The following is a 17851-nucleotide window of genomic DNA, read 5'->3' as shown; positions in this document are numbered from 1 at the left end:
ACCAGTCCATTACTGTGACAGGTGGTTCATTGTACCCGAACATTCCTGTGGCAAGTGGTTCATTGTAGCAGTACATTACTGCGGCAGGTGGTTTTATGTTCCAGTACATTCCTGTGGCATGTGGTTCATTGTACCAGTACATTACTGTGCAATGTGGTTCTATGTACCAGTACATTACTGTGGCATGTGGTTCATTGTACCAGTACAGTACTGTGGCAAGTGGTTCATTGTACCAGTACATAACTGTGGCCAGTGGTTCCTTGTACTCGTACATAACTGTGGCAAGTGGTTCCTTGCACTCGTACATAACTGTGGCAAGTGGTTCATTGTACTCGTACACTTATAGTTGGGGATGGTTTAAAGTTACATCGTTGATTACATACAACAAAATTATTTGTATCTTCAATAATATGTGAATGAAAAAACGCGTATGTTGCTTGCTTCGAAGTATTCACGGGACGCGTTTCTGTACACCCATTGTTGCAGGTCGGTGCGGTGTATTGCACTCTCTGAATATTATAAAAATACTGTCTGCTATGAGCCTCTTCCAAGTCGGAGCGTTCATGGAATTTCTGACTGTCTATACAAAAAGAACAGAATTTCTCGCCTGCAAATTGTTGCAGACGATACTTAGCCCCGCTCGTGGAAGTCGTGTGGGGGTATCGACGCGGCGCGTGCTTCCGTTATAGAATTGTCAGAGACGTTCAGGGTCTGTCATGAGGATACAGTTGTGTTAAACGTCCTCAAAGTGGATCATATGATATTAAAAATGGTGAAAATAATTAGGCAGTGATAATTAGTTTAAATTAATGTTGATACTTGTCTTGAACCTCAATATTGGGAATGTTTGTGAAAATTAAATTCAAGAGAATGGATTTTGTGTATAAATGTGATTTTAAAACAGACAGGAATTACAGCAGAATATCTTGAAAGAAGACAATCAGCCAAAACTCGTCTGAAACGGTGAGTAAGCGCGGAATTCTGCATTGCGCAAGGTGGTTTCCTCTTATGTAAGCGGGACATTTTTTTTTCAACAGAGCAACGCGACGTTCTATCAGAGGGTAGGATATTGTCAGTCAAATATTAGCTAGTTATGAGATAAAATACTGATGGTCAATCCAAAAATGTTGATAACAAATGTTTGTTTATAGATATGTCAACGCTAAGTACCCTTAATGTGACTAATTTGAGAATTCCTAAACTAAATATTAATTCCGTACCACGCACTCCTTATTCAGACAAGTATAACTTATTGTGACAGCAGAATTTAATAAACATATTCAACTTCAAAAGCGCTTTACTTGGGGTTAATTTAACATCGGTTATATGGTTAAATATATATTTATATATGCCCGACCATAGAATGAGAAAGCAAACATCATTCTAAGCAAAGGTGGTTCGGGATTGTTAAAGGTTTCGTCAGCTCTAAAATAATGGTAATGAGTAAGCTGTAAAGGGTTTCACAATGCCTATGTGGCTTATGAAAATGTGTTTTCAGAATGGCAAAACAACAGGTAACATTGATGTAGGTGGTCGATAGATTTCTTCTTAAATATACAGGTGTTCAATTAAAGATAATTTAATTTGATAGCAAAAGTTGTATACATTCGAAAACGGTTTGTTATCGATTTTCTTTTAAATTTTATTGATCACATTTACAGGAAACTACCGTGGCACCAGAACAAGTCGGAACTGTGCTTAAATCTTTAGGGATTTACGAAAAATTGGAACAAGTTTGGATATGACAGTATGTATATTATAAAAGGATCTACTGGTCACATCGACACAGGACAGGCATGGGCTTTAGGATTCGTCTATGTATCGTCGTGTCTAGTCTGGCCTTACTGCTGGGTACTATAGTTTCCGGTGAGTACTTACATTCATGTTTTACGTTTTTATTGTAGCTTGATTGTGGTATTCTAAACGAGTGGCCTATTGGGCGAACTTAGGGAAATGGCGGGCACCTATAGTTCGTGCTACTACAACTCTCGCCCCAAAATAACACGTCTTTGACGCTATAATCCTTTTCAAATCTGTACCCCCTCTATAATAATATGATATATCATCCTTATACTTGCCTCAATGTCGTCTTCTTAAACATCATTAAATCATTATATCTTTATTTTTAGTTTATTCTACACCGTGATTATAATCCCCTTTATTATTATTATGATCATTAGATTTTATTGTATTGTTTGCAATAACTCACAATCGAGTCGATTTATGATTTCATCATCATCATCATCGTCGTCGTCGTCGTCGTCGTCGTCGTCGTCGTCATCACTACAACGTCATTGTTCACTTGCAATCATGAACTGTTCACGAAACAATACCATGAAACCATATAAAATAGTGTTATAATTATTACGAAACTGGATATCACTCGCATTGTTTCTGTGTCACTGGAGGATACATGCGTTCTACGTTTGCAATTGTAACATCTGGTTTAAAGTATTCTTCCAACATAGTTTGTCTCAAACATAAGGCCAATAACATGTCAATGTCTGCTTTCGAGAAAATTCTTTACCTAATTCTACCCTATTGTATTGCGTTGGACGTATTTGTATTGCGTTCGGCATATCACCTTCGACTAACTGTAGTGCGTTCCACACATACGATGGTAATTCAGACATTAGTTTGGATCTCGTATTATGTTTTCATCAAGTTCTTTCTGATTTATGTCACAGCCATCAATGACCCGAGGCGGTCCTATTTCATTACTAGTCCATTTCCTCGTGGTGTTGTCCGTGCCATTATTGACACAAGATATTGCGGACATTGATTAAGAAATCCCCCGAAAAAAAATAAGTATGGACGTCAAACATCGCTGTGAGCATTAGAACCGCTGTATTATAAAATATGAACTGTAAGGTGATTGGTCATAAGTGAAAACTCACTACTGTAATCTAGTTTGGAACACAGTGATCACACGTCATACAAGTACAACTTCCAGGGGCAAAAAGCCACGACACACAAGTTGAACATTAAAGGGTAACCAGACACGACACACAAGTTGAACATTGAAGGGTAACCAGACACCACACACAAGTTGAACATTGAAGGGTAACCAGACACGACACACAAGTTGAACATTGAAGGGTAACCAGACACGACACACAAGTTGAACATTGAAGGGTAACCAGACACCACACACAAGTTGAACATTAAAGGGTAACCAGACACAACACACAAGTTGAACATTAAAGGGTAACCAGACACCACACACAAGTTGAACATTGAAGGGTAACCAGACACCACACACAAGTTGAACATTGAAGGGTAACCAGACACCACACACAAGTTGAACATTGAAGGGTAACCAGACACCACACACAAGTTGAACATTAAAGGGTAACCAGACACCACACACAAGTTGAACATTGAAGGGTAACCAGACACCACACACAAGTAGAACATTGAAGACACAAGTTGAACATTGAAGGGTAACCAGACACCACACACAAGTAGAACATTGAAGGGTAACCAGACACCACACACAAGTTGAACATTGGAGGGTAACCAGACACGACACACAAGTAGAGCATCGAAGGGTAACCAGACACGACACACAAGTAGAACATTGAAGGGTAACCAGACACCACACCCAAGTAGAACATTGAAGACACAAGTTGAACATTGAAGGGTAACCAGTCACCACACCCAAGTAGAACATTGAAGACACAAGTAGAACATTGAAGGGTAACCAGACACCACACCCAAGTAAAACATTGAAGACACAAGTAGAACATTGAAGGGTAACCAGTCACCACACCCAAGTAGAACATTGAAGACACAAGTTGAACATTGAAGGGTAACCAGTCACCACACCCAAGTAGAACATTGAAGGGTAACCAGACACCACACACAAGTTGAACATTGGAGGGTAACCAGACACGACACACAAGTAGAGCATCGAAGGGTAACCAGACACGACACACAAGTTGAACATTGAAGGGTAACCAGACACCACACACTAGTTGAACATTGAAGGGTAACCAGACACCACAAACAAGTAGAGCATTGAAGGGTAACCAGACACGACACACAAGTTGAACATTGAAGGGTAACCAGACACCACACACAAGTTGAACATTAAAGGGTAACCAGTCACCACACACAAGTATAGCATTAAAGGGTAACCAGTCACCATACACAAGTAGAATATTGAAGGGTAACCAGTCACCACACACAAGTTGAACATTGAAGGATAACCAGTCACCACACACAAGTAGAACATTGAAAGGTAACCAGTCACCACACACAAGTATAACATTAAAGGATAACCAGTCACCACACACAAGTTGAACATTGAAGGGTAACCAGTCACCACACACAAGTTGAACATTGAAGGGTAACCAGTCACCACACACAAGTATAACATTAAAGGGTAACCAGTCACCACACACAAGTATAACATTGAAGGGTAACCAGTCACCACACACAAGTTGAACATTGAAAGGTAACCAGTCACCACACACAAGTAGAACATTGAAAGGTAACCAGTCACCACACACAAGTAGAACATTGAAGGATAACCAGTCACCACACACAAGTATAACATTAAAGGGTAACCTGTCACCACACACAAGTTGAACATTGAATGGTAACCAGTCACCACACACAAGTATAACATTAAAGGGTAACCAGTCACCACACACAAGTAGAACATTGAAAGGTAACCAGTCACCACACACAAGTATAACATTAAAGGGTAACCAGTCACCACACACAAGTTGAACATTGAATGATAACCAGTCACCACACACAAGTATAACATTAAAGGGTAACCAGTCACCACACACAAGTAGAACATTGAAAGGTAACCAGTCACCACACACAAGTAGAACATTAAAGGATAACCAGTCACCACACACAAGTAGAACATTAAAGGGTAACCTGTCACCACACACAAGTTGAACATTGAAGGATAACCAGTCACCACACACAAGTATAACATTAAAGGGTAACCTGTCACCACACACAAGTAGAACATTGAAGGGTAACCTGTCACCACACACAAGTTGAACATTAAAGGGTAACCTGTCACCACACACAAGTTGAACATTGAAGGATAACCAGTCACCACACACAAGTATAACATTAAAGGATAACCTGTCACCACACACAAGTAGAACATTAAAGGGTAACCTGTCACCACACACAAGTTGAACATTGAAGGATAACCAGTCACCACACACAAGTATAACATTAAAGGGTAACCAGTCACCACACACAAGTTGAACATTGAATGGTAACCAGTCACCACACACAAGTATAACATTAAAGGGTAACCTGTCACCACACACAAGTAGAACATTGAAGGGTAACCAGTCACCACACACAAGTAGAACATTAAAGGGTAACCAGACACCACACACAAGTAGAACATTGAAGGGTAACCAGTCACCACACACAAGTTGAACATTGAAGGATAACCAGTCACCACACACAAGTAGAACATTGAAGGGTAACCAGACACCACACACAAGTATAACATTAAAGGGTAACCAGTCACCACACACAAGTTGAACATTAAAGGGTAACCAGTCACCACACACAAGTTGAACATTGAAAGGTAACCAGTCACCACACACAAGTAGAACATTGAAAGGTAACCAGTCACCACACACAAGTAGAACATTGAAGGAATGAGACACTTTTTGCAAAACGAATAACAACAGTACTGGATATCGGAGGACAGCACTTGTGTTAAAGAGTTAAGCTTACGTTATCCCATAAACACACTAAGCAGGCTTTGTTAAATTAATGGAGGCATCCCTGTCATAATGTCTGGTATAATGTGACTTGACCCAGACATAGAGCAGACAAGTTTAGAGTGATATTTCTAGTAATCACCATAACTCATACATTATTACCCCCGAGTCTCAGGCATGATGGCAGTAAATATCTTTCCTAAATACTTTCGACCATTGATGGGGGCAGTGATTAAAATCGTGATTGAAATTGCTTGTCCGGATTAATGATGTTAACTGGACATCTGTTTCTCTCATCCTTCGGTCGGTCATGGTGAATTATTGTGGTAAATGGTTTAGTAGTATGAAGGTTCTGGGAACATAATTGGTTCAGTATATTTGATATATTTCACTGTCTACTCGTAACCATGCACCATTTAAATGATGTCTGGATAGTTTGCAATTTACTTAATGCAATGTGCACGGTTGTTATCTGTTAGCTATACACTAAACCAGACAAAGCCATACACACCAGGACCCAATACCACAGAAATACTTAAGTCAAATCTCAATCTCAATCACAACTCAATTTACCATATAAAAGCAAAGAATGATTCAAAATATTACATGTTTTTTTTGTAAACGTATTTTCTCATATAGAATGTGATAAAACCTTTTTCCATACTTCAGAGAAAACAAATATATAGCAAAAATATACTTAAGTAATTGTTAAAAAAACAATGAATTACACTCAAATACATTATTTGCTGTAAAATATTTTCCCCTAAGGATCTTAACCATAGGCGTTAATCAAGATAATATTCCATGCTAGAATGCGCTTTTAAAAGGTGTAAAAACATATTCATATTTTAACAACTTTTGATGCTATGTGAAAAACTGAGATTGAGATTTGACTTAAGTAATTTTGTGATATTGGGGTCTGCCCAATCTTCTCACTGACCATATGTAAAACAAAACATATTCCATACTTTAAATGTTCAAAATGTTTTATTTTTGTCCAATGGGGTGGCGATATCTTTCACCTATTTGTACATGTACATTAATTTTCGCAAATCAGCAGACAGCCGTTATTGATTTAAATCAGGTGAATCGGTAGATTTAAACAGAGGCTGGGCGTTTTCAATAAGCAGCTTAAATTTAACTTAAAAACGAAGTTATGCGCCAGTGATTCCAATCAGACTATTGGACAGCTAAATATACAGGCCCATCAAAAACACTTAATGTAATCTTAAACTTAAGTTCAATTAAAGTTGCTTATTGAATGTGGCCCTTGTCCAGTATACAAACTATAATCTCAAGTCATAATTAAAACTTCCAATATAATTAGTGTAGTGTTTAAATATATTGATTGCTGTTATGATTTGTGTCCGGTGAACCATTTTATTAACTTTGTGGGGTTCGCAAATACCTCTTTAAATACTACTATCGTATTTGAACAGATGGGTATGATTAAGTGGTTAGGATGTTATCACTAGAAAGTAATGTTGGAAATAAACATGATGAAACTGTACAGGAATTCCACGCATAAGTAGGACATATTCAACATGTTCCCTTTTTTACTACAAGCTGTGCTTCAAGTTTACTGAGTACGATAAGGGCAAGGAAATATATTATCAATTGTATAGTTGTTAGTTTTTGAAGCGAAATTACATTACTTTATTGCTCAATTTATTTTTATTATTATCTTGAACTTTTTTCGATTGCTATTTTATTGAATACGGAGGTAAAAAAACTACTATTGATACAGCCACTACCACTACCACAACCACTACCACCACCAACACCCACACTTATTATACTTGTTTAGTTTCAAGTTTGAAACATATTTAATAATATCACCAATTTTCAGAATGATCCAAAAAGTGTAGTAAAAGTTGATGTGTTGATGCAAATTAGTTTTAAAGCTGCACTCTCACAGATTGAACCTTTTGACAACTTTTTAATTTTTTGTCTTGGAACGAGCCAGTGTATGTGAAATTCCATGGAAACCAGTTATATAAGACTGCTGACAAAAATCAGACCGCAGATTTTCATATTTAAGTTCAAAATATGATGATTTATGCGTTTTTCTGAAACCGTTAGTAGCGCTTTTAGCCACAAAACATTAATTTTCGCACGGAAATATGAAATTCTGCGGTCTGATGTTTTGTCAGCAGTATTATTTCATTGGTTTGCAGATTTTTACGCAAACATTTGCTCATACCAAGAAAAAAAAGTTGTATCTGTACGGTGTATCTGTGAGAATGCAGCTTTAAACATTGTATTATGCCTGTTGAATTTACCATACGGTGAAAAGTTCAAAGAATAAGCCCAACAGTAACGGTTCACTAGGGGTCACAAGTATGGGCGCGTTTGTTACACTGACCTGACATGACCCCCATACATGAAAGCCAGTGCCCACGACGTCACAGCGCTCGAGCTTCGAGCATGCACGTGGCTCACTATGGGATCGGCTCGCGCCAGGCTCGCGTGCTGTAATTAGCCGGAACCTCAGACCGGGAGCAAGTGCACATTGTTCAATTTAATGTACCGTGATACCGCGAAAAACAGGCAACATGCCTTCTTAGAATTTGCCCCCCCCCCCCCTCTCATCTCTTCACTGTTTTTACGCCGCTAGTGATTCCTAGAAATTCGTAATTTTGTTACTTTGTCATCACAGCGAGGCATTTCAGGAACGTATTCATTAAGTTGGCCGTCCTCCAGTAGGAAATGGCTAGTTATGACAATTCACTGACACGTAAAGTCTACAATTATTCCGAGCCAACCATGTTGGTATATGACTTTATACCAGAAACCCGAAACTATCCGAATGCTATTCATCACGATCATCTGATCGATATAACGTTTTACAGTTCGGATCTGGAGGGCATATGCAGACAATATCAAATTAAGCAAACTCAATTATACAAATACTGGTATGCTCAGTCCAAAATTAAAGCTTTATCCAGTCTAAAGACGCACTTAATTCACGGCATTATTCTCAAATTACGAGTGGATGTGTTTTGATTACAGGAGTTGATTTATGGGGAGCCTCGGCGCACAGTTAGGAAAACAAAATTATCGGTCCAACAGACGGCAATTATGCCAGTGTTTGAAAAATGAATCATACCAATACATGTACAGGCAATACATTGTATTAACGCTTCTATCTTATTTTCATTTCATTAGCAAAATACTATCAATTATGATTGACAACTAATCTGTTAAACTTTGGGAGCATTTAGAATCTGATTGCTTGGGTGATTACGCAGAATTAATTTCGCAATTAAGATGTAATACTTGGTTTTATATTAATTCCGGTATGATATATTAGAGAGTTTTCATAGTTTTGAAAGTATTATAAAATATAAAAAATACCCGACTTCAACACTTGAACCGCGTTGTTCCCTAAAAACCAGAAGAATATCAAGTGTTTGGCAAAATCGCAAATTTCCGAGAACATTTTGCAGAGCTTTCAAAATTTGACCTTTAAGTCTGGCATTCGAAAGTCATCAAACTAAAATCGTCATTAAAGTGGTTTCGATCTGCAAACAAGACATATCTATTTCCTTGCAGCAGCATATTTTCCCAGTTCAAAAAGATAATATTTATCGCAATTTCATCTTCTTAAAATGACAGCGTGATACATTTGTCCTATTTATACCGAATCACGTGATTGGTACTAACTACTCTAGTGTACTGTTTCCGACGCCTTCATTTTCTTCGTCTATCTGTGTATGTTACTTTTCTCTGTGGTGATTATCTAGTTTACATCATGACATTCCAGATTTGTTTAATCTGTTCGATCTTTAAAACCGCCGTGAATTTCATTCGAAACCGTAAATGCGTTCTATAAATAATTTATATTCGACTGTTGTCTGCATCCTTCAGTGATCTGCACCGTTATACACTTTTATAGTCTTTTCCCTCTTGCATGTTTGACGTAATTGCGGTTGCACTCAATAAACAAGGCGATGTAATTGTACTCTTTGTAACATGAATATTGGGGATCAATATCACCAAGTTTGTACAACAGCTAATTAGTTTTAATGATACTTCTAATTTATTAATCGACTTGCTTTACTGAAATTCATTTTCGAAATTCTTCTTCATTTACGGTGGTCTTATATTTCTAATTTATTTGCTGATAACACAGGTTATGAATGTAGGTAATCGGGTTCGAATGTGGCAGACAATATAGTTATGCAATCAATATTCAGTTGTTTCTTCTAGCCTTGGCGAAAAGTTCTCATTTTGCACATTTATTTATCAGTGCTTAGTGCTGACGCTCATGTCTCTGACAAGAACAACCGCCAAATTTCCATTAAGTCACTAATAAAGTGGGTTATTGAAAGTACGCGCATGCGCAATGGCTAGTAAAGAGTCATTCCACGATCGACTCTAAGGAAGTTAGCATTTATTTTTGTTTAGAAGACTAAAAATAAACAGTACCAATTAAAAAGAAACAATGTGCAATAGTTGTTCAAATTAACGTTCGGCCTTTTCTGGTGGTTGGATAAAAGTGGCATCAATGAAAACGCACTATAACACCAGGAAACCTTAGAAGAAGGGTCTCGTATCGGTCAGGCCATAAAAACTTCATTAATCCCTAATGAAAGATATATCTGCATTAGATTAGCGGGCGATGATATGTTTGTTTTATGATGAAAAGTTATGGCAATATTAAGCCTTAATCGCATCATGTTAAATAAAAGGCTTTTGCATAAATCACAGAAGCTTCAACAGGTATCGTGTTGTCAAAGGTGAATAGGTTCCTCCTCTCGACATATATCTGCTGATTAAAGTGTAAAATCAATTAGAAGTTTCTTCCTGGCATTTGCAAATGTAAGAGCATCACACAAAAATGTAAGCCGTGGCTTTTAGAAAGAACATTTCTTAATGTAATATGAATATGAGTTATACATGAACGCAACATCTTCGGATAAGAACGGATCGCGAATCATCGCATAACACTATTCATGATAATTGTTGACCTTTTTATTGTTTGAATTGTGTCAGAAGGTCACGTAAAATAAATAAACATTTACGAAAGTGTTAATTTATGATATGATTATTGTATTGTTGCCATTAGTGTTTCATTTTAACGTTTAAAAGTGATTGCAAGAGGTTGAGCATTTACCGCGTTATTGTGACGTCATTTGATAAAATGTTTCCGGTTACAGGATCTTCTAGAATGATGATCATGATTGGTCCTTTTTGAACAGCAACTGTCCAGAGGTCTGTGAATCTGTATTTTTTTACCGTAATGTCATGATTATAATTACGTCTGTAGAAATACAATATTCGCCAAAAACATCCGATTTTTTTATAATTGATACTGTTGTATTTATAGCAGACAAAAATGATAAATTTAGACAACAAGACATTCCAGCGTACAGTTTCAATTAGTAAACAGGTAAATGATAAAACTGCTCCAGACAAGCTGATTAAGTGTGCAAATCAAAGAATATGCAGCTGTTAATTAGTGCTTTATCGTTGCAAAAGAGCCACAGAGTGGTTTGTCTACACCCACCCACACTTGTAAGAATCACTTTCTATTGTTTCTAATTGTATTAGTAGGCATTGAACTCCTCCGGTTTTCGGTTAGGTTCTAGTTACTTGTTCACTCTTGCGCACAGTGGTCAGAAATTGGCTCATGGTGAGCATTATTTGATAAGATTATAGAGTGCTGAATTTTCTACCTTCTGTACCCTGTGCGTAGGAGTGTGTTGGCCTTTTGACGTAAAGCTACGTCTGCTTGCCGAGGACAATTGGGATGTATGTGTATAATTATGGTACGTTATAACTAAATGCCAAGTGCCCGGATGCCCTTTTTTTGCATTTGGAATTCCTCGGCCATTTTTATCGAAAACAACCTCGGATGTATGCCGGAACATCGGTAGAAGTAGTTCGTAACACTTTGAATAATATCATAAATTAAATGTATTAGTTTAGCTTATATTTGTCGATCTAAGTTTAATTTGATTGCCAGTGAAGTGTATCATTGCAAACATAATTAAGATAACCAAGATCTTAGCCATTAACTTTAACAGCAAAATTTAATAAGTACGCGATCTAATTGCAGCGGACTAATCATATCAATTATTCAGTATGTAAACCGTTAAAATACATCCGAGGTTGTTTTCGATAACAATGGCCGAGGAGTTCCGAATGTTTTTTTTGTTGGCCAGTGAACTTTCCACTCGTTCATGAACTGTGTCTATTGTTTAATCATGATTCTTATAGAAAAAATCACATGATCAAGTGTTTAAAATGCTAACAAAATCTTTTCCATCGCCACGTTTAAAATAAGCGATATTATATCTAGTAGAATACCGTAACCACTTATAAAACAAGCATTTCAGAAAGGTACCCATACGCGGGTGCCGCTTTCTGTGATAGCTTGCTCAGCAGTTGAAAATCCTCCAAGTACGTCTTGAAGTGGATTACCTAGCACGGATGCCGAGAAGCAGCTAAAATTTACACAATATCCCATTAACGTAAGCATTATTTACACGTTCTTTGATCAGTCATTTCTACTATAATCACATTATTTTTAGATTTTGCTCTCTCGGCGTGAATCACAGAATGGGCCATATGAAATTCCTGTGGCCTGGTAGGTTTCCGGTAATCTGTATCTTGCCAAAAAAGTGTGTAGGTGGCAAAACATTGTTTGCTTAAGTTTATACTCTTTAATGGCTTATGTGATTTAACTCTTTTTCATAATTTTTACTTTTTTTCATCTCAAACACGGGTGGGGATCGCACTTCGCTTACTTCTGAGGTGTTACAATTTGAAAGGGTACACATATATAGTATAATAATTTTACATAATACATAATCGTTTGAGGTGCAAAGTTATAATGTTAGCTTCAAGAATTGTACTCCTGTATTTTCATCATTTTTGCGTCTGTATTAACATGTACTTGAAATTTTAACCAGTTGATCTTATTTTGTTCAGCTCTACTTCACACCAGAGATAAATACACTTTAAAGGGCATAACAAGTTTTCGAAAGTTTCATTTATTTAATTTCTTTTTAAGCGGTTTAGAACAGAAGTTAAACTTGTAACTACGATGTTCTACCGGTACTGATAGGCCCACTGTTATGGGTTTTTAATTGTCTGTCTGCATCCTACCAAGTTTCTTCATAAAACATGTAGCCCTATGTCATTAAATATTTGTCTGAAGGCGTTTCCTAACCACTTCCGCATTCTAATTGCTGAAATTCAGGAGGAGAGGTATTTTCATTAAATGTTACTTTATTTATATCCAGTAGGAAACAAAGAGATTGGAGTTTTTATCTACCTGGTCGTGATCTGAAACTCCCACAATAAAACCAAGCTCCTCGGCCTTGCATTCTTATTTAACTCATCGCCCTCATGACAAAATTGAATGGAATATAGTACACCATTCAATAGAATAGAGTCAATCATTGAATGGAATATAGTACACCATTCAATAGAATAGAGTCAATCATTGAACGGAATATAGTACACCATTCAATAGAATAGAGTCAATCATTGAACGGAATATAGTACACCATTCAATAGAATAGAGTCAATCATTGAACGGAATATAGTACACCATTCAATAGAATAGAGTCAATCATTGAACGGAATATAGTACACCATTCAATAGAATAGAGTCAATCATTGAATGGAATATAGTACACCATTCAATAGAATAGAGTCAATCATTGAACGGAAAATAGTACACCATTCAATAGAATAGAGTCAAAAATTGAATGGAAAATAGTACACCATTCAATGGAATAGAGAAAATCATTCAATGGAATATAGTACACCATTCAATGGAATAAAGAAAATCATTCAATGGAATATAGTACACCATTCAATAGAATAGAGAAAATCATTCAATGGAATAGAGTAATAGTAAATCATTGAATGGAAGAGAGTAAATCATTGAATGGAATAGAGTCAATCATTGAATTGAATAGAGTAAATCATTGAATGGAATAGAGTAAATCATTGAATGGAATAGAGTAAATCATTGAATGGAATAGAGTTAATAATTGAATGGAATACATTGAATTAGTCAATGGAACAGAGTACGACATTGAATAAAAAAGAGTAAATCGTTCAATGGAACAGAGTACGACATTGAATGGAATAGAGTAAATCATTGAATGGAATAGAGTAAATCATTGAATGGAATAGAGTTAATAATTGAATGGAAAACAGTAAATTAGTCAATGGAACAGAGTACAACATTGAATAAAAAGAGTAAATCGTTCAATGGAACAGAGTACGACATTGAATGAAATAGAGTAAATCGTTCAATGGAACGGAGTACGACATTGAATGAAATAGAGTAAATCATTCAATCGAACAGAGTACGACATTGAATGAAATAGAGTAAATCGTTCAATGGAACAGAGTACGACATTGAATGAAAAAGAGTAAATCGTTCAATGGAACAGAGTACGACATTGAATGAAATAGAGTAAATTGTTCAATGGAATATCCTCGCTTTAAATTTCTCTTAATACAAATGAGAAACGATTATTTTTTTCTGTAAAAAGAGAAAGAAGGACAAATGATGCTCGAATTGCGCCATTTTTATGCAAAAGGTGTTAATGAAGTATGTTCTGTCTCCATTATTAACACGAGACCCCCTTCCTTGATAGGTGTACCTGTTGGTTTCATCTAAAGCGGCTTGAATTAGTCTAGACATTTCATTTTCAACGCGAATTATGAACAGCTCTTATACTCTAATTACCTGTCACACCTCAAGGTCTTCATCAGCCGCGGTAATTGGGGCGACAGGTATCCGTCATTACAACAGCCTGCGAGCACCTTGCCTCTGTATTAACTTAACTCGTATGCTAATCTCGCTAATCCGCGTGCATGTTAGCATGGACAGAAGCACATGTTTCTGACAGGGGAATGTTAATGGGATTAATCGTTCTTTTGAAATAATGCTAAGGCTTTGAAACTTTTCAAATAACTTGAGTTGATGTATGTCAGCCGTAAACTGTCGCCCAGTACCTCGTCCACTGTGTAGTGATTCATATTTTGGTCATTCTTGATCATTGGATATAACTTGGTGATTCCTGAAAATGGAGTGTTTCAGCCTTTCCTAGGCTGCACCAATTTGCTTTCTACGAAAATTCTCAGTCGAGCTGAGATTGCTGTGTGCATATTATACTTTGAATGTAGATACATGTATGCCTTGGCTAAATAAAACAGTTCATACTAAGTGGATGTTAGAATCTTGCGGTCCTTATTTCCGGTTGCTTTACTTTGCTTTGTAGATATTTGGGTTGATAAAGAGTGGTACCGTCTACATAATAGAGAGAACTCGGTAATTAGTGCTTATCATCATTGTTTTGAAATAATGTAAACTTTCTATACAAATTTTGGCAAGCATTCTCTCTGTTGGTCAACTATTCAACCAAGGTATTTATGCAACGAAACGTTATTGTGAATCGAAATGATGTACACTTCCGTGAGACCGCGAGTTTATACGTGACTACGATGACTTCCTTACCGAATATAGCTCCAAATCAAGATCAACATAAAACTGATGATGATGTGAGATTGAGATATTGTAAGACAGTAAAACAAAGTCTTATCTTTATCATTGCATTTCACTTCAATCATTAAAGGGGCTGCACTCCGTATGATGAAATAGCGGCAAAAAAGAAAATTGTCGAAAACTGACATAAACTTGGTATCGATGTTAACAATGCATTGAAACTAACTAACTGTAGTACCACATAGTTTACAATTAATTTATTTTTCGCATTTATTTCGTATTTTTTCCATTAAAAAGATTACTAGGTATGTCTACCTAGTAGAATTCATTCCTAATGCGTAATTGGCTTGTCGATGTTATCACGTGATATTACCAAATTAGGTGTATAGCTTAAATATTCCTGCCGTTTAGGGTATGCCTTCGTAGCACCGTGGATGCAACACTGGAGTGAAATTTTGGTGACACTGGTTCGAACCCGGTCTCCGTCACAATTATATTTTACATTTTTTTTTTACAAGTATGATATCAAAAAGTAAAACATTTTATTAAATAATTGTCCTGAGATTCGTTACAGAAAAAAAACTTTTTTTGGTGCCAATCTGGTGTATAGTCCCTTTAACAACATTACAGCGAAAATAAATATGTGTGTTTCCTATTTCATTGCCATACATATAATGTTCTTTTATTAATGTTTTCTTCGATAAAGTTTTGACTGATTATCTTTGACACACTTCAAAACAGCGCCGTTTTGTCTGTATAAACGTTGATCAGAGTGCTGTTTAAGTATTAAAACACCACATCTAGCCATCTTTTCCGAATAAAGAAACAACCGAAAAGATCATGAACCATTGGTATGTGTTTTGTGTGTATAACGATAGCTTTATATGTTCAGGTTAAATAGATACAATGTGCTTTTCTATTCTGTTCTGTTTTTGTTCAGTTCTATAAATTTCTGTTCTGTTCTGTTCTGATGTAATCCGAAAGAAAAGAAAGTATCGGATGGCAACAAAAAACAGGTTTGAAAACTAGGATATGTCGGAAAACCGTAAACACATTTCTCTTGTTATGCATTCATATCCTGGTTTAGCTTAACACCTTTAATTCAAAGATTACGTATTCTCTTTAATATTATTAAATATTAGGTTTATTTAATCTCTAGATCTTTATACGTTAACGCACAAAAACAACTTCAAAGAACACTCGTTCTGTCTTTTAAATAAATGCCTTGTTTCAAAAAATGCTTGGAGAAAGCGAGGAAAATAGCATTTGGAACTTGATGATATTTACTGTCAAAAGTTATCCTTGAAATCAAAAGTGTTGAACAAGGTTGAGTTAAATCTCGTATAATGTTAAGTAAACCGTAACAGCAGACTGATACAGCTTCCAATCTTGCAATCTGTAGACGTTGGATGACATCCAATAAAACAAATGATCCTGGAATTCCATGGAGTTCGTGTTCTTTATCAGATGCTGGTGTTATTCTGTATTTATATATTTATGATGAAATACAAAGAATTGTTGAGCATTATATTTGTACAACATTGCCCATTGAAATGTCAATGTAATTTAATATAAGCCTTAAAGGTAACGACAATTGCCGTCTGAATTTACGAACATTATCATAAATAGCGAAACTCTCATTTGTGAAATACTAGACAACTTATACCTTGATCCCTGAGATTACATAAGCAGCTATAGTATCTGTGTCAGAGTACGTGGCGGATCCGTGGTCTAGCGGTAACACACTTGACTGTCAACCCAAGGGTCGCAGGTTCGATTCCCCGCCGCACCACTTAAATACTAATCGTCTTTCAGGAGGGACGTCATATGGGGTCTCATGTGACAGTCCTATTCACTGGTACACGTAAAAGAACCAGGGTTACATTCTGTCTGTACACTATGCTCCAAAAACAAAATCACAATCTTATCGGAGTACTCGCCCAATGGGCAAGGCCCGAGTGCGAGTATGAATTAGCTTACATACACACACATGTCAGTGTTTCATTTACAATACTTACTCGCAGCATACCACATGTTGACTTAACAAATCATTGTCCTTATATTTGATATTCACACATGCCTCTGATAAACCGACCTCCTATCTGCTTACACCAGCTGCAGTTTCCGGGTAACAAGGCACTTTAACATTATGACTTTCCATGTAAATGTACATTATAGTACGAGAAAAAAATATATGGGATTTTACCAATATGAGACTCTATCATAGTTATATACCCACGTTAATTTTAATTTTTTCTCTCTAATTGTTTAAAAGTGGCTCTGGGACTTTAACATATACTGACGACTATACTCGCACAGATACATCCAAGTAGGAATATTTTATGTTTCTTCAAATCATAGTCTTAATTCAACTGCATTATGTCCAAGGTGCCAGTTCCAGTTTGTAAAGGCAAGGCTAGTATATGTTGATAGGTAAATGCAGATATGTTTCCAGTATATATAGGTTATTTTTCAGTATATGTTGCTAAGTTTGCAGTATCTGTAGGTAAGTTTCCAGTATATATAGGTAAATTTCAAGTATATATAGGCTATTTTCCAGTGTCTGTATTTAAGTTTCAATTATATATATATATATGTTAGTTTCCAATATAAGTAGATATGTTTCCAGTATATATAGGTTAGTTTCAAGTATCTGTAG

At 36.4% G+C, this 17851-nt stretch overlaps 1 protein-coding gene across 1 annotated transcript in view; it reads left to right on the top strand.

Moving 5' to 3' along the window:
* Positions 1–635: 635 nt before the first annotated feature.
* The window catches only part of LOC128238758 (protein kinase C-binding protein NELL2-like), a 59109-nt gene continuing 41893 nt past the window's right edge, over positions 636–17851 (top strand). Inside the window, exons 1-2 of the mRNA XM_052954997.1 lie at positions 636–963; positions 1662–1866. Of these exons, the coding sequence (XP_052810957.1) occupies positions 1797–1866 (70 nt within the window). The 5' untranslated portion in view covers positions 636–963; positions 1662–1796. The remainder of the gene's footprint in view (positions 964–1661; positions 1867–17851) is intronic.

The sequence above is a fragment of the Mya arenaria genome, chromosome 6, assembly GCF_026914265.1.
Source record: "Mya arenaria isolate MELC-2E11 chromosome 6, ASM2691426v1".
Taxonomy (NCBI): domain Eukaryota; kingdom Metazoa; phylum Mollusca; class Bivalvia; order Myida; family Myidae; genus Mya; species Mya arenaria.
This window is presented reverse-complemented; position numbering and strand designations above follow the sequence as displayed.